The sequence below is a fragment of the Ammodytes marinus genome, assembly GCF_949987685.1.
Source record: "Ammodytes marinus genome assembly, chromosome: 12".
NCBI classification, from domain to species: domain Eukaryota; kingdom Metazoa; phylum Chordata; class Actinopteri; order Uranoscopiformes; family Ammodytidae; genus Ammodytes; species Ammodytes marinus.
The window spans coordinates 14,260,870-14,280,333 of NC_137216.1; the positions used below are offsets into that span (position 1 = coordinate 14,260,870).

The window sequence follows — 19,464 nt, forward strand, 5'->3', positions numbered from 1 at the left end:
ATATATGAAAATACTGCGGCCACCAAGGCTCCGTCAACTTCACGCAAACTCCCTAAAAGGAGATGTTTGATGCTTACCGTAACTCCAAACGTCACTCTGATGAGTAAACTTCCTGTAATGGATACACTCCAGGGCCATCCATTTGATGGGCATCTGCCAGGTAGAAGCATAACGTCAGCATTACATACATACATACATGCAGCGTTAAATAAAAAATGGGTTGTATAATCTTTGTGTCATTTATTTATTTGAATACATTTGATAAAGAAACTGACAACATAGGTTTTAAGGTCAGACAAAACTTGAGTCAGCTATTTGTGAAGTGGTTACCACTTAAGTGAGAAAAAATGTATGGCAGAAAGAAGATTAACAGAAGGTTTGATGGTAGGAAAGGCAAGCACACACACACACACACACACACACACACACACACACACACACACACACACACACACACACACACACACACACACACACACACACACACACACACACACACACACACACACACACACACACACACACACACAGTTGTACTACAGGCAAATGGCAGCACTGTCTGGGATGCAGCGTAATACTGTGATTAGATTTAAAAGCCAATTCTATTTATTAGAGTGATGGAGGTTGAGTTGGATGTCGAGGGTGAGATTGTGTCCTCCTTTCTCTCAGTGGAGGGAAGTGCCCGGTGTTGACACAAAGCATAAAGAAACCACAAGAAAGGGGGGTGAGAGAGGCTAAAATAGGCTTTCCTGAGAAGAGGGGGTTTGAAAACAAAATACAAAAGGGATGTACAAAGAATTGAAGAGGCCAAAAGCCCGTGTATGGAAAGCTCAAAGGATGTATTTGTTTACTATGTGTATAGGTTTTTTTTGAGATCTCCATTTCCCCAAGTAAATAAAACGGTCCAATAGAGCAGAATAGTGTCTCACAGACAGCACTAAAGCTGTCCTTTGTGATGGGCTAAGTTCCTCCCTCAGGATATAATACCCTAATTAATGCTAATGTGTACTCTTTCATTTACAGCATGTCAATGGCTGGCTCCAAAATAGTAATTCAATAGTATTATTTCTAAATGTGCCTCGGAAACTTAACACTTCCAGCAGTAGATAAAAACAAGCTCCCTCACTGCAAGCTCAAATGGCTACATGGCATAAACTAAATATATAGAGTGGCCTTAAGCATGTAGCCTACACAGCCACCATACCACCACTACTTATAATACTAGCAGTAGTGCAACAAATAGTACTATATCGCCAATAGATATACTCATATTCTTACTATAGCATTCAACTATACGTATGTACAATAATTTGCCCTTTAAAACATTCATAATTATTTCAGGCGCTCACTCTGTTCCCTCCATAATATTGCACAGTACAGTGTGAGGCTGACATACTGTATGTCAAATACAGGCCCATTTGTTAAAGGTGAATATCTCATCATGATTCGCTACCTGTCCATACTGTGTATGCGTTGATACAAAGATCTGGTGTTAATACACAGCCTAGGCTCTGTAAATTGGCATGTTGCTAGCTACGGTGGGCCCTCTTTTGTTAACATGCCCTTTGTTTACATAACCATTTACAGAGCCTAGGCTGTGCATTAACACCACATGTATTTTCAGTGCACGGACAGGTAGCAGATTAACTGATTTTGACAATAAGTGAATTTAAGAGAACAAGCGTTCTCCAGAATCCCTGACACATTTTTAATGGGATTATTTGTCTGATGGCATGGATGTACCTTTCCTCCATCAGCGTTGTATTCCTTCTCGTTGACGTCCAGCAGGCGAGCCAGGCCAAAGTCTGTGATCTTGATGTGGTTGGGAGATTTGACCAGGACATTTCTGGCTGCCAGATCCCTGTGCACCAGCCTGCGCTCTTCCAGATACATCATCCCCTGCAACACACACACACACACACAGGGACGGACACACACATAGTGAATAATTCCTATCAAGCCCATTTATATACAACACACCTTTCAGCAGGCTGAGCAGGCAATGGTACGCAGTAGGCAACACACACACACACGCGCGCACACGTCACATGCACACATGCACACGCACACACGCACACACACACACACACACACACACACACACACACACACACATGCGAGGGCTGTTCAACATCGCCATCTGTCTTCATCATCATCATCACTACCACCATCAAGACCCCATTAGAATTCCTATAATTATTTGTGTCATCATCATTACCACCACATTGTTATTTTTATGGCTATAATTCCCATCAATCAACAACTAGACCGCGGGAAAAAGCCCTCTGCATTGCCAAATGCCTGGCGACGCAATAACAGCAGCATCCATAAGCATCAACCCAGAGGCAGCTTTTCAATTAAAGCGGGGCCCAGACGAGTGAGGAATGTTGGCTTAAAATAACCATTTCATTCAATACATTTACCAAACAATTAAGAAACTGCCCCCTTGCTCTCTCTCTCTCCCTGTCCATACCTTCATTAATAATCAGCAAATGTATCTGCCTTGAACAGAGGCTACTAGGTTTCGCTCTGACATTCAGAGGTGTTTTCAGATGAAGTTTCCATGTGACAAAACTGTGAAATTAATTTCTAGGGAATCTGTTCCACTCCGAGATGCTTTACAGTGCTACATCCTTTGCTCCACATCTACAGTCTACGCTGCCTATTGGGCATCACTGCAAGAGTGGATCTGAATTGAAAGAAAGATTGTGTGTGTGTGTGTGTGTGTGTGTGGGGGGGGGGGGGGGGGGGGAGGGGGGGTCTAATTGGACGAGCAGTAACAGAAGCTTTGATACAATAGAAAAAACAATTTAAAAAAAATAAAAATAAAAATTGGTATTTGCTGGAACGGGCTGAAAGAGTGTATAGAGAGGGAAAGAGGAGGAAGGGGAGGAGGGATATGTGGGGTTGGGTAGCGGCAGTCTAAGAGGTGAGATTACATTGGTAAGGCTATGATCACACTGCCTCATTTGGCTCCCTCCCAGGAGATGACATTTAGTTCCAGCACACAGTATGTGTGCTGGAACTAAACATACATATACTGTATACACTTGTGCACACCTGCTCAACTCACATGGACAGGCACCTGTTTGTGTGTGTATGTGTTTGTTTTTGTGTGTGTGTGTGTGTGTGTGTGTGTGTGTGTGTGTGTGTGTGTGTGAAGAGCAGGGCTGAGTGTCTTATTTGCAAAAGTAGTTTACATTTTATGAAACTTTTTTTTACGGTAAATTACAGAAGGCAAATTTCCTATGTCACATAATGGAGCCCGTAGCCTCGGTAGCCTCAGTATTTGAATATCAGTCACTTGTCATGTAAGCTGTCTGATCTTTTTTTTCAACCTTTATTTATATTTACTATTTATACAGGTAAATCCCATTGAGACCGGAGACTCTTTTTCCCATTCCCACGTTACCATTCACACACCTTTATACACCAATAGCAGGCTAACTATCGACATTCACACGATCTGTTTAAAGAATTCACAATAAAAACACAATCAAACACAGAGTAAATTATCCTGACATTTATTTGTTTATTGAAATACAGTAATACAATAATATCGGCTTGCTACATTATACTAGCCTGGTGCTACCAGACCATCGTACTTCATTTCATTTGTACAGAAGGTCTGAAACTGCTGTAATTGGCAAACGTTCACTCACTTGGAAGCGGGTGTCTGTTGAAAACTATTAGATCTGCTCAGTGCCACTCTGGATTAGCCAACCAATCGCATAACGTTTGGTTGTGAGCCGGCTGTTGACGGTGCGTTTAGGGAACTCGGAAATTTCCGACTTCACTACATATTGTAGTCTATGGATCTACTGGTACCTGGCAACGGTAACTTGCTAGAGCCTAACGTTTAGTTATTTGGATGAGAAAGGTTGTAGGCGTCCATACTTTCCCGAGCAGATGCACTGGAACACAGACAGGTCGGAACTCGGAACTACCAAGTCGGAAATTTCAGAGTTCCGAGTGTAAAGGAACGCAGCATTCAACTGAAACTGGAGTGCTACTTCGACATCATCGTTCTCAGCCACTTCCTCTGTTCGCTGATTGGACACTCAGAAATTTGTTCGAGCAAAATCCCACTAATACGCCCCATCCCCAGGCTGACTACTGAAGGGAAAATTAAATTTGGGCAGAAGTAGGTGGGCGGGCAGAGCCAGGCTAACATTATACTATAATAAAATACAAATTATACTTATAGACCTTAACTGATAAATGCACACGCACATTCATAATCTCACACGTTAAACTTTCCTAAACACTAAAATGAATCAACAATATCAAAATAAAAGTGGTGTAGTGGTTAAAGCCCCCCTCCCCCCATAGAGGCTCCGTCCTCTTCACAGCAGACCCGGGTTAGAATCCAGCCCGGGTCATTCTCTGCATGCCATTCCCCTCTCTGACAGATTTCATCTCTATCTCTCCAAAGCTGTCTCACACAGCATAACAAAAATGCTAAAAGATCATCTTAAAATAAATAAAAAGTCTAAAAAAACACCTACATCTACATCCGAGCCGACAATGTAGCAATGGATCGACTACGGTTCATTTAATAAATCCATTAAGATGAACATTTGACAAAATTCAAATCACAACCAGGTGTGTATTCAAATCAATGCCTGTCATTTAGCCCAGCACACCTGTGTGTCAGTGTGCTCATGGCTGTGATTTGACCACATGTCCCACCAAATTCTAACAGAACTAAAATATTTTGCTATCCAAAAAAATCTAATCAATCCGAAAAAGATGTCTGTCTGTTAGTGGAAGGCAGCCCCTGATTGGTTCCTGTAGTCATTAATCTAGCCTCCAGTCAGACCGGACCCTCCACACTTTCTGTCCGTTGTGGCTAGATTGACGACTACATGAACCAATCAGAAGCTGCCTTCCACTATAAGGGATGAACGTTAGGTCGGAACGCCTTATTAGCCCAGTAGTACGGAACTCCTCCCTATGGAAGTTAGAGAAATGCCAGAATGATCTTTGTAGAAAAACGAATGTGAAGCTACCGCAGACTATCGTTTAAGATTCACTTTCAACATCTAACCACAATTTTTTTTTAAACATTTTCTACATGTGTAATCTTTGCTTTTGTCTATGATACGATAGTCTCAGATGTATTCCTACCCTCACCCTGATTCATTGTTTTGTTTACAGCACTGTAACTTTCCAGCCCGGTGTAGAAACAGCAGAGGCATCACCAAACTACTCAGCAGATCGAACCACATTGCTGTCCACATCAACACACACTTGGCACTCTGCTCACTCACAGCTGGCAACACATTGAACATAATATTCCCCCCAAACCTCACCAATATCACTCCCATTATCGCCATGATGGTGCTGAAAGCCCTCTGCTTTATCCGGTCAACCCGCTTCCCCTTCCCATCTACTTCCCCCGGCCCTGGGCGCTTCAGAACGCAGAGAACAGAAATGCTGCAAAAAGCAATGAGAATTAAGTAGAACACCAGTCCACTGAGATTCGTGTAGGTATACACGTCATAGGGGATGTGAAATAACGCAGGGATCCAAGCAAAGCAAAACAGCCAAACACATCCTATGATGATGTTTCTGTTCCTGACCCAGCGAGATTTTCTCAAACCCAGATATGTGACGGGGTGAACAACAGCCACGTATCGCTCCACACATGTCAGGAGGTGGAACAGATACTGTCCAAAGTATAAGTCAACAATGATGTGTGTCCCAACGTTTATCAGCACTGGGAGATTTCTGTAGGTGCCGTATACAAACAAACCGATAAAAAACATTGCAACTATCTGCATTGCGACGGAGTGGTAGGTGAAGACATCAGAGTGACTTGTTGTAGCCGTGGTGATAGAACGCTGTTGCCGCCATTGTTGGAAACCAAGGTACAGGACGTAGATTAAGATTGGGAGGCATGAGATGTAGCTGATGGAGTAAGTATAAGTGACAAAGACCATCCCAGTGGACTTGAAACAGTCGTTTATGAGAGGATGGGCTGAGGAGTTGGTGGAGAGGTGGGGTGGAAGAGGGGATATGTCATCAAGGGAAGAGGAGTTGACTGAAGTGTTTACATCCATGTTGGCCTGGAGAGGAAAAGGAAAAGCAAAAACATTTGCAGCCGATGTAACATTACCACCACAACATTGTTGAAACATAGTCCATTAAAATGTGTTCAGGACTTGGGGGCACTCCGGTGGTAGTGGATAGAGCGCATACCATATTGCCTCCGGCCTTCGTTGCTGTTTCATATCCGACATCCCCCCGCTCTCTCTGTCTCCCCATTTCAACTCTGTACTGTCTTATAAAAAGCTTGAAAATGCCAAAAAATGATCTTTAAAAAAATGTGTTCAGAACTGTATGTTGCTGTTGAATATAGCATCATCCCCTATTGTACCTTCATAGGTCTTTATCAGACAATTACAATTCACACTGTCCAGACAAATAATATAAGTTGATACAACCATTGAAATCATGGGTTCCAGTGTGATTAATTAATTAATGTACCCGTATTGTACAGTGTTACCAAAAATACATTTAAGTCTCAATATGATATTTTTTTGAGCTGTTCCTGTATTTGCAGTTTTTTCACAGTGTCCATTTTCTAGTTTCAAGTTTTTATGAGTCTTAGGTCGTCTGGGACAGGTCTACTACAGTCCCCAGAGTCAGGACTAAACAAGGAGACAGACAGGCAGGCAGACAGACAGACAGACAGACAGACAGACAGAGTTAGGACTAAACAATGAGAAGCAGCTTTTAGTTTTTATGCACCGAATATCTGGAACAAACCCCCAGAAAACTTGAGGTCTGTTGCAACTCTCATCTCTTTTAAATCAAGTCTGAAGACTTTTCTGTTTCCCTTTTAACCTGTCATTTTTCTTTAATTTAAATGTTTTATTTCCATTCATTTTTTCATTCACTTTTCTAATGTCTATTTTATAAGATGTATTTTAATCTTGATGTATTTCATGCTCCTGTAAAGCACTTTGAATGGACTTGTGTCTGAATTGTGCTATAGAAATAAACTTGCCTTTCCTTGTCTTGCCTAGGAAAAGGCAGCCCATCCACTTGAGTACCGGCCCACCCAAAATACAATTTCTGCGTACTCCAGTGGTCAGCATAAAACAAGTTATCAACAATAACAATTAAAAAATCACCTTGGAAACAAAGTTACCGTAAACGATCCTTTCTTTAAATATCACTGATCTATTGAACTTTTTAATACTCATTATTAACTGAATCTAAATATCTAAATTAAATAGTTTATTGTTAGAGAACACTCACCTCAGCAGAGATGCTCTCTGTTGGTCCTCTCACTGCGTCCCCAAACTCAAGACTGCTGTGTGTGTGAGTGTGTGTATAATGTACAACAGGTGTGATCAGGACTGTGTCTTATTTGCAAAAGTACTTAATGTTTTATGATACTTTTACACGGTAAATTACAAAAAGGCAAATCTATGTTTTCACTGTGCCAAGGGAAGGTCGGCTCGTAGCTTCAGCAGCATCACTATTTGAATACCAGTCACCTCTGAATCAGTTGGTCATCTGTGCAAAAAAGCAGAAACACAGTTGCAGAAAGTCGCAAATAAAGTTGCAAAAAAGTCGCAAAAAGTTGCGAAAAAGTCGCAAAAAGTTGCAAAAAAAGTATGTTTGCTGTAGTATTGAGAATAGGGGTTGTCACTGTCTCGATCGTCAAGGTGCGGCCACACGAAACGCGTTATGATTTTGTGTCAAAAATGGTTCTACGCACGTAACGCGACTAGTCTCCCTCCCGATGATTTATTTCCCCTAATCAACCATGGCTGCGATCAGACCCGACCCGACACAACAGTGTGCATAACACGGCCAACAACTGTGCAACAAGACAAATAAACAGCAATTGAACAGCACAAATAGCCTAGCATTAAAACAGCATTGCATATTCACGCCGCTCGGAAATGCACACAAACAGCAATGCAGCAAAATACCAAACACATTTACAGCAGCATTGTGTGCACGGCGGCACAAAATAAAGGCATGTAGCCAACGTTACCCAAACACAATCTTAATGTGCTACATGTGGGGTGTGCTGCAGTGAGACCTTATGTTGTGTGAAGGTAGGAGATATACAAGATAGGAGAAATAAACACATGTAGACAATACACAGCTCCCAAATCATCAAGTCTATGTGTGCATGTCATATACTGTATACACTGCCAGGTTTCTGAAAGACCCTTATTTGTACATAAATCGCGCCCGGTAATCTCCTCAATTTAGCAATGGAGGGAGAATGGATGGCTTGGCAACCTGTGAATTTTAATTTGCAATCACAATGAGATTTGAAAAACCGGGGAAGGTGAAGGAAGTGTGCAGAGTTTTTTTCTTCTCTTTTCATTGGGTTGCTCTCATTTACCGCCCTCCCATGTGGACAGGATGAGGAGAAGAACTCATTGCCAGAGGTTTTGTAATTGCAGCAAACCTGGATGTGTCAGACAGGGAGAGAAGATTTTTTAAGGTATGTCTGCCACCAGAGAAAATCCAAGGGGGCTTCAGACAGACTCTGTTATGATCGCACCTCCGGACAACGGCTGCTTCCCAATGAGTCTGGATCAGGCCTATGCCCTAAACCCTGCACAGAAAGACAGCGGAAATGACAAAGCTCTGAATCTCATATAGAATCAAGTAGTTTGCTACAAAAATAAAGCGCTCACACCATTTCAAATACTCTTATAATCACATTCCACTAGGTAGTGCGCTATAAAAAATGTAATCTAAATATGAGACAAAGCTGGTCAACCCTACACAACTCTACTTTCTTGTCCGTCTCATGATGAGCTCATTTTACTGCAATGGGTTCACACCGTGTTCTGCCTGCCTGACTTATGTTTGTTTAAAGCAAAGAATATGAGCAGTGTTATTCTTCAAGAAAATAAATAACATTTACAAAATGAGGATGGAAGGTGAGACGGGGATAAGCAGTACTTCAGGTCTGTATGCGTAGGGATGCTGGGGGATGCCTAAGCACCCTCTCACCATTCTGAAAATGACAGAATGGCACACATAAAATATTCTGACCTCCCGCCGTAGTTATTTATTCTTAGTTCACAGAGTCGTGCAAACAAAACCAGTGTGGACGGAATTGTCCTCGGATGTGTTTTGTGAAGAAAGATTTTTTTTTAGGAATAGGAGGGTGAAAAATGGTCTGGAGAGTAAATCAATAGGAGAAGAGCAAGGAGAGGTGTCGGCAGTTTTTTACACACTGGCACTTCCCACTGTTGTTTATTCTGGCAGGTAAAATCGACACGCACGCACGCACACAGACACACACACAAATCTACAATCAAGTGATCCATTCTGATTCAATGTTATTCATGAGGAAACACTTTTAATGAGAGTGAACTTCCCACTGAGGCTCTTTCTGCAGTGAGTGTGTGTGTTGGGTGAATCATATTTACTTTTTTTATGGTCAAAATAAAAACATTATGGGGCCTGTTTCTCATTAGCTTTTCATTTAAAATAATTATTGCTTCACTTCAGTGTTTTTGTTAATTGTCCATTATATGATGACCACTACTGTAGCGACTATTCAGGCATGGAAGGTTCTGCTGAAAAGATGGCAAAACTCGAACTCATGGATTCTGAAAAAGGGTCGAAAAGGCCCTTCTTGGCTGCTTGTATGTGCATTTTTCATCTATCCATCAGTGATGCTTCTCTACATAACTCAATGTGAGGCTTGCTTCTGCAATGTACAGTGGCATTCTACCTTATGTGTATGTTATTTAAATGGTTGCCAATTTGACCAAAGCCAAACTTTCTAAAATTCTCTCTCCCATTTCCCCTCACAAATGACCTTCAGCAGTCAATATGAACAATGGGTTATTGGGTCTATTTAACATTGAATAATAAAACGATTCACAGTGCGCTTAACTTGGCCCTTTGCTTAGTATATAGTAGATCCTAGTGCTCCCTCTCACCACATGTCATCGGCAATAAAGCCTTGTCTCTGAGCAATATGAAACACCATAATATTAGGTTATATTACCAAAAGCTACAACAAACCACTGTGAAATGTACAATGATTAGCTTTTTACTTATAGAATGTCATTTTTATTTTGTGGTATACTATACATTTTCTTTCGGTTTAGCACCAAGCCATTTCTGCAAGAGTAATCTCATTCTGAACACTTAATACTAAGCAGCAAAAGCACATGACTCATCTGTGCCGTTCTCCTCTTTTATTGCACAGCCATTTTGGCTGAATTTAACTGGAAAGACAGTATTTCTGGAGGGCAGACAATGTTTGGTGATTGTCTATTTTGTCTAACCATAACAACAATGCAGTTTTATTTGTGGTCTTTGAAACCAGTGCAGCATTTGCTTGACGTATAGTCCATGTTTAATGTATGGTTTCGGATATAAAAAGATCCCGGTGGGCATCGAATGAGGTGAATCACTGTTTATGGAATGAGGTGAAACGAATCAGACGAATGTGGAGGAGAAACTGAGAGGGAGGGGGGGGGGGGGCTGATAACACAATAATGATGAAAGTAGGAGGCTTTCATTTCATTTTGAGATCCCATGTCAGAATGAATTTACAGAATTACATTAGGGGGCTTCTTGAATATGAACAATTTGTCTGTGCTGAGACTGTGTTAGCAGTGTGTGAGGGGAAACCTTGTCCATATGCATTTATTCTCTCTGATGAATGCTTGGAGCAGATTCCACTGCCATGCCCACAGGGTTTGTTTGAAGGCACACACAAACACTTTCCCCAATGTAATCAATATGCAATCATCTATCAAAAGACTAATTAATGAAAAAGACAAATACATATTGATGCCAAAAGTGTCAACAATTAAAAGGCTTTTTTGGACACTCTTACAATTCAGGGATGCTGTTTACATTGTATTGTTGTTGGCAATTAATCTATGGTACCATCATCCTAACTTCTGTCTCCAGTCAAATGATGATTTGTGTGCAATGATCTTACACACAAATCTGAATATGGTGAGAATGGCTAACTAAATCCAAATCAGAAACAATGTTGTCCGAAAGAAAATGAAACCTTGTTGGACCAACCAGTGACTGCCAATTAAAAAAGAAAAAAAAACAGAACATCTGCATTTATACATGGACAAACCAAAGTTTTAATCACCCATTATTTGTGTGACTTTAAAATCAAGCAGCCAATGTGCACTTATTATTATACAAAAGGGAAACATGGTGAACCTCGTTCATTGGCTTTTTACCCCAGCCTTAGTCAAATGGGACTCTCTCTGCTCTACTTCCCAAAGCACTACAGAGCAAAGGCCTTCAACGTTCAGGATGCAATCTGCAATTGACATCCCATGGCTGATAGATGTTTTGTAAGTTTTATATGTGAACACCAACTGCACAACATAAGAATAACATGGTTCCTCCCTGAAGGATTAATTGAATGCATCTCTGCAGTCAGGTCAGGCATCCAGTTCACCAACAGATTCCTAATCAAGGACAACGCAGCAGGGCTGATGATTGCCAGCATGGACCCTTGACTCATATATTATCAGGTTAAAAACAAAAGACCAGCTTAAACTAATCACTATTCCATGACCATTCACTCACTGTATAGAAATCACAGAAGACAAGATACAATGGATACTCCTGTGACCCATAGCATGATCATTGATAATATATACGTATATATATATATATATATATATATATATATATATATATATATATAGGCCTATATATATATATATATATATATATATATATATATATATATATATATATATATATATATATATTAGGGCTGTCAAAATTAACGCGTTAACGCAGGGTGATTAATTTCTGGAATTAATGCGTTAATTTTTTTTAACGCATTTAACGCATGTGCAGAATGATCCGCCCCGTGCATCCCACCCGCTCTACACTACAGTCACTCTTACGCTGTGGCCAGGCCCGGAGTGGCTAATCGGGAGAACCGGGAGCATTCCCGGTGGGCCGCTCTGGTTTTTGGGCTGCGAGGGCCGGCCCAGTCATGGCACTGGGTTAAAATATCATTTTACCTATTGGTGCATTAAAAATCACATTATTAGTCCGCAGTTAAGTTACTGCTAATGGAAACTGACCATTTCCTACAGCTTCAGTTTCACATTAAAAGCATCTAACTGGCGTAACGTGAGATTACTTTTATTTTGAAGCAGAATTTAGGGCCTCCTAGCCCTGCTGCGTGTCTCTCTCTAGCAGCATGTCGGACTACGAGGTGAAAGATAACTTGTAATTCTGCGCTCATACCAAAGGCTTTATGAAAGTTAGTCACAGCCCCCAGTCATATATGTTCAATGCATGCTCGGGACAATGGCGACTGGAGCGTCGGCTGCACTGGGATGAGCCAGAATCCGAACATGTAGGCCTATTCGGATGAGCACGGATAATGAGATGATCGATCCGAATATGTTTACTTCGCGAATAATCTCGTTATTATTCAGGAAACAACTATTTATTTATTTTGCCTATCATGCACTAAATTGACGCGGCGCGTTCTGCCTTAACTTGAGTGGCACCTATCAGCTGTTCATCTCCGCTGCCGTGGCAGAAAAGAGATAGACCAGCTGCATTTATGCATGGCCCCGTGAGCTGCGGTCTCTCCATTCCGCTGGATGTTTGTGACCCCGAGTCACCTTCAGTCCCTCCTGACTTTTATTTATTTCAAATCTCTGAACGTGAACCACGTCTCTTCATTTAATAAAATCGATCTTTAAATATTCGATCTGCAAACACTTCGCTTGTTTAGTTCATACAATCTGTTTATAACTAAGAGATTTGCTCAAAAAAAGTTTCGTTTTTGTGCGTTGATCAATTAGACCACTAGATTATAAAACGCTGTTTCCTAGTCTAAAGTAATTATTCATTGAACTAAGTTAGAAATTAAAAAAGAGAGGGAGAGAGAGAGATAGCGAGACAGAGATAGGCCTATGAGAGACAGAGGGAGAGTGAGAGAGAAGAGGGAAATAAACGGGCAAAATAAATCTTATCTAGATCGATGATACAACTTAGTTTAGTTAAAAATAAAAAGGGACAGAGATGAAAAAATAAAATAAATTGGGCAAGTTTATGATTTACTGTGATGTAATAGGCCTACTGTTTCAGACTCTGAATGTTCAATGTCCCCCAATCAAACGTGTAGGGGCTTAGACAGTTATAATGAGAGAGAGAAACAGATGAGTACAGTATGAGGAAAATATGCCTATCTCATTATTGATAATATGCCAATATTAAATCAATTTGAGGCTCTGAAGGGACAATAATTGTTGTTTTTTTCACACATAAGCCCATAAGCCCCAGCCACTTCCGGTTTCATATCCGAATACAGGTAGCCTACATATAGATAGGCTAATTGTGTTTGTTGAACAGATAGCCTACAGATAATGACGTCTCCGTACACTCCTACTGCACATAGTAGCACCATGGCAGGCACCTGAGTAGGCTATAGGCTAAACAGGAGCATTTGAGTCCACACAGTCTAAAAACACAGAATTACAAGGGTGCAGAGAACAGTGCACTTTTGCAGACGTACATATTAAGGTTGTTATTACATTACATTAATAATGTCGGCGTGAAAGTGGGCTGATCTGAGGCATGAAACTCCAGGGCTGAAAATGAGTCCCACTCCGGCCCTGGCTGTGGCTGACCCAGGATCAGTAGCTGCGCACAGCCAAACATAGCAGCACGCTAGTCTATGTTTTAAACTACTAACCACGGACCTATAACTGCTGCTAACAGCCACGTCTGTGTCGCGGCTGGCAGTTGCTCTCGGGAAGCAACAGGAGAAACATTCTGCTCCGTTCACGGGAGGAAACAAACGTCTGCAGTTTAGAGGTGTGTGTAGGCCTACGTGACAACAACGTCGGCTACACACAAACACACACACACACACACACACACACACACACACTGTAGCGGAGGAAACTGGTGGCTGTATCGGTACCGCGCTGATCTGCTTGTATCACAGGTTTCACTTCAGAGGTGTCGGCCAGAACACCACTTGTGGCCAAAAACGTCAGACTATAAGCATGAGACGAGGAGAGGAGGACCGAGGAGTAGGGTTTATCCGCTCTTTATTTTCCTTCTTTCACAGACACAGCAGCATAGATCGCAGGAAAAGAAACAATTGGGCTTAAACTCCACTCGTGAGGAGACGTTACAACAGCTGTTGCGACCCGCGAATCGTGGCCGTTAATAACATGCATAAACTATAGCCTAATTTATAACAGCGATCGGGACTGCATGTAGGCTACTTACTCACTCACGGGTGATTCACATAAACTCAAATAAACACGTTTCAACTGTGGAATGATCGATTACTGCGGCAACGCTCACACATCCGACCGAGGGAGAAGAGAAAGGAAACTTACTAAACAGACTCTCCGGCCGACTGACGTCACGGCCCTAACTGACAGTTATCCACACTGAATAAAACACATCTTAACACACTGTAAAACATATCAAACACTAACTTATGAACTTTGGGGCCTTTTCTACACAGACACACAAACGAACTGCAATCAGGTTGTATTCAGGAATGCAAAACCATGGATTCACTCAATACATGCCATTATATAGCCTATGCTATATTTGCTGAATAGAGACAGCCAAATTTAAGTATGATGTGGTTGTTTTAGTTGATTATAATTTATTTGCAGTATTTACACCATCATTTGGATTTTCAATGAATAAAAACTACATTTAAATGTATATATTCACCTTCTGTCCTTTATCTTTCAATTCATATAACAATATACAGAAAAAATGGTAATCTTTTGGGCCTATTTCGAATGGTAGAATTAATCGTGATTAATCGTGATTAATCCACGGAATCCTGTGATTAATCTGATTAAAAATTTTAATCGTTTGACAGCCCTAATATATATATATATATATATACGTATATATATATATATATATATATATATATATATATATATATATATATATATATATATATATATATATATATATATGTATATATATATATATATATATCAGCATATATACGTATTATAATATATATAATGTATCAAATGACATGAGGTGTGGTTGTGTTTTACTTCATGACAGAGATATTCTATATGGGAGATGAGTGTCTGATTCGGAGGGAGACAGGGAGGGATGTTGTGTTCTTGCTGAGGAGCTGTCAAGCAGCCATCACTCTAAATAGGGATTCAACTTCTCTCCTGTAGCTGTCACTGTGACAGCTGAGCGGGGAATGACCTCACTTGGCCACGGCTGTTGAGTTTTTTTTTGTTCAAGTTAACAATCCCGCTGTCACAAAATTCATATCCTGCTGCTTCCAATTGAATAATCAAATGAAGTTTTAATCTGGGCTCAACTCATGAATATGATTAGATAGATCGAGCACAAATGTGATGTTTTTGTCTAGTCAGAATTGTGATAATTCTTTACAGAACAAACAGGTACTTCAGGTTGTTTAAAAGCATGTGTGTAATAAGAAGATTGGACACAAAAAAAAATAATTGAGGCTGTGAGAATTCCAAAAAGAATCCCCATAACCTATATGTTGGGCTCTATAAGTGTCTTATCTACCAGCATGTTAGCTTTGAGGAGACACTTCTTCTCTATTGTGATTTAGTTCAGAATAAGTAACATTTATGTTTACAGAAGCTGTAGGTGACACGAGGTGAGTCAACAAAAACACAAACCCAGGATAAACAAACAGGAGGAAAATGAATAAGTTATAAGTTAAGCTAATCATTTTGAAACCATTGCATGCAGCTGGCTCTCATGAATGTAAATATGAAGGCTATCCTTTGACCTTGCCGCCCACAGACAGAGAGAAAAATAAAAATTCTCAGGCATAGAGAAAACTAAAGATCAATAGGGACTGCCATGGAAATAAAAGCAGGTTAATAAAGCTGCTTTAGGTGAGAATTATATGTAAAATGTAGCTTTCTTGGTTGCCAACATCCCAATGTATTTATTTTGTATATATTATTTCGGAAGCCTGAAAAGGCTGTGTGTGTACTCTGTGAGCATTTTCTCCCCTCATACCTCCTCTCTTTCCATGATTCACCCTCAATGAAAGCAGTGTTCCTCAGAATATTTTTGTATTTCTTTTTTTTTTTACCTTTCCTGTCCGTTTTTCCTTGACCTAGAGGTAGTTTGACACTATGGTAGTGTGCAGTTGTGTTGTTGTGTGTGTATATATGATGTATAATGCACAGAGTAGGCAGAAGGGGTTGGCAGATGGATGACAGCACATCATCTTGGCCCCAGGGGGTGTTAGGGCCTGCGGTTGAGGTTAGGAAAAAGGCTATGAGTGCAGAGTAACACATTTATGACCAAACTTTCAAAGGACATGTAGCAAAAGAAATACAAACGCTCAGCAAATATGCAGCCATTTTTTTGTGTTAATTGAATCATCTCACACCCATATAGGTCAGAATGAGAGACTCAGGAAAGGGCATGTTTCAGCAACTCACTCTTTATTTTTCGGTCTCTGTCTGCTCAGCGCCATTGGTTCACTAGATTCTAAGTCCCTGCAACAACACAACTTCAAGGGGTCACTTTTGCTTTAATCCCACTAAAGAATGCAGGGTCTAGAGAAGCTGATTCAAACAGAGACATGGAGGAACAGTGTGCCTTTCATTTGCCAATTGTGGCAAAATAAAGTCACCTCAGTCTCAATGTTACGCTGGGGGCATGTTTTTCATTGCAAAACTAAACTAATTTCATGGATATCATATGGGTATCAACTGTACTGTACATTTAAACGTTACAAAGGCTTTTAGCACCTGAATTAAATGAATAAACCCTCCAAAGCCAGAGGCCAGGTTGACAAAATACAATAAAATGTGATAAATTAAGAGATGTGAGTTACAACGCATCTGCTTAAAGGTAACACTTGGCCGGAATTTTCCAGTGACGTGATTTTAATTTCAGATAATAGTTGATTTCTGATCCCTATTATAATGATTAAACAATACACGGCCTAGATTCCCTTGAGCTGTATAAGATTTGGAGGGTTAGCGTAATTAATCATATGAGATCATTTTAACGTTTTACCTTTTGATTTTACGTGTTCTTACATGTTTCAATATTGCATTATTTGCACTGGCTAATGGCTATGTGTAGTCCAGTCATGCCATCTGTTTGCTTGCTTGGCTCTCTGTATCATAGATATAAGGCATGGGACCACATTGCACAGTGTTGCTCACATGGTCTTCACTGACCCACATATAACCGTGCATTGAGACTGGAGGGACTGCAATTCCTGCAGCGAACACATAAACACAGGTCAAACAGCTGTTAACCCCTAAACAGTGCCATAAAAAGCTTTTCCAAGGCATACCCAAAGTCAATTATACCATGTTCTAGAAACCATTTGGAGTACATGCATGCGTCTGGTCTCATCTGAAAGGTTTTCACCAGCAGCCAGAATGATTGTAAGTGCTACTGGCACCGAGGTATTACAGTTTGAACACACTACAGTTATTTTTCAGAGACAGGCTCTCCCTTTCAACGCAGACTCTCGCCGGTTGTTGAATGCTGTGGACAGGACATGGAAGCTCCTATTGGCTCACGTGTCAATCAAAAGTTTAGTATATAGAGGACATTTTTGAACCAAGTTACCAGCAATGTTTACATGCGAAATTGAGCCACAACAGATTATACGCCAAATTTTTGATGAAGCTGCCGACTCATTTTATATGATGCAGCAGCAGTCTATGTAGATTTTTGGATGCAATAATGTGTTTTGGACAACATATTTTACCGGATTGGATCGTCTGGACCTTTGGCAACATAACAGAGCACGTTTGTTGGAATTAGTTCACATTAATATACTGTAGATATGTGGCACTAAAAACACACGGTAAAGTTGTGTATCAAACAGCCACTTATTGCATCCACACGTTTATATCCTGGTAGTACGGTAATGTAGAGAGTCAGGTTAAGGGGGAGAGAGAAGAAAAGCCAGAGACAAAAAAGAGGTGTTACTGGAGGTGTGTGTGTGTGGATGCACGTGTGACCCAGATTGCACCATCCAGCCTTGCTTCCTATGAGTTTATAGGCAGAAACAGAGTCAGTACTGCCACTCTTGCCAACATACTGGTGGGCCATGCCCCTACAGGCACCTTTGGGATCAGGTGGCAGATTCATAACACACGCCGACAACATGACCTTGTCCCGGAAGGGCCCACTCAAGCCAGGTGATGGGGGCAACTAGGGGCCAATAGGGTGAGTGGGACTGGGAGAAAGAATGAGACACCAGATGGATATGTTAATGTACTTGGCATTGTGTAAATCTACTGTTATGCCTCTCTCTCCCGTCTAAAATGCACTTCCTCCTTTTCAGTTGGACTCAATTACTCTCTTTGGCAGTGAGTACACACAGCAGAAAAGTGCCACGGTGAAATATACGACTGGTCAGCTTCTACCGGCAGCCAAAGAGATCTGCAGCCACGTGATTGGGCTTCTGGCACAGATCCAACTCATTTGTGTCCTCTTCAATTACAGAAGCTTGTAATGTGCACAACAGAGAAGGCTACGCTCGTTAATTAAAGCAAGATAAAAAATAAACCAAATATCCGCTAAAGTGGTTCTACAATAACAAACTGAAGACTGTAGTGGTGCATTTGAGTGGACGGGGTTTGTCGGGTTTTTTTATACGCAGGGTAAGAAGGTGATTTTGAAAGCTCCAAACAATTAACATCCCCCTTTGTCTCAATCAAGTGTGGGCATGACAATGTCCTTTTATCTGGTGTGACAAAAAAAAATAACAAATACAAAAATGTGACAGTATGTAAGCAATTAAAGGAAGCAATTTGTCGGAAACAATTTTCCTTGATGTGCACATGTTCTAATTATAGGCATCAAATAAAACAATATGAAACAGAATTTGGTCCCCTTTTTTCCTTTTGCGTGATGAAAAATCTTTGTCTAAAATGGGCTCCGAAATGAATTTAATTGACACGCAGTTCTCAAATGTTTACACATATTATGTGGGGATGTTTAATTATAATTTGTGTGCATGGAACAGGAAATGAAAATAAGTTAATCGTATTTGCAGGTAATAAGCCATGCATATACTTGATGATTGTAGCACAATTTTGCATGTGTGTGTGTGTGTGTGTGTGTGTGTGCCCATGTATGTGTGGATATTTATCTGTGTTAAAACACTTAAATACAATAAGAAAAGTGGTACTTACAAAGCTGATTGATTTATACAATTCTTTGAAAGTGCTGCGCAAAAGCAACCGCCGCAACTATGATTATGAAACAATAACCACCTGAATATTTACATTTAATAATGCACTAATGAAAAATAAAGTATGCGCTATGGTGAACATAAACACATATGCCTCTCTACTTAATTAAGGCAAATGAATGACAGAAAATTGGATATAACATGATAGAAGAAAACACACACACACACACATAAAAAAATGTTATACAAATTGGTAAACAGAGAAGGAGTAAGCGGAAAAAAAGCAA

At 40.5% G+C, this 19,464-nt stretch overlaps 1 protein-coding gene across 1 annotated transcript in view; it reads right to left on the reverse strand.

The window, feature by feature from the left end:
• Positions 1-19,464, reverse strand: part of erbb4b (erb-b2 receptor tyrosine kinase 4b) — a gene marked incomplete at its 3' end in the record, with an annotated part of 297,976 nt that overhangs the window by 13,202 nt on the left and 265,310 nt on the right. The window contains exons 21-22 of the mRNA XM_080038662.1: positions 1,744-1,899; positions 78-153 (exon numbers count right to left, since the gene is read on the reverse strand). Coding sequence (XP_079894788.1) covers positions 78-153; positions 1,744-1,899 — 232 coding nt within the window. The remainder of the gene's footprint in view (positions 1-77; positions 154-1,743; positions 1,900-19,464) is intronic.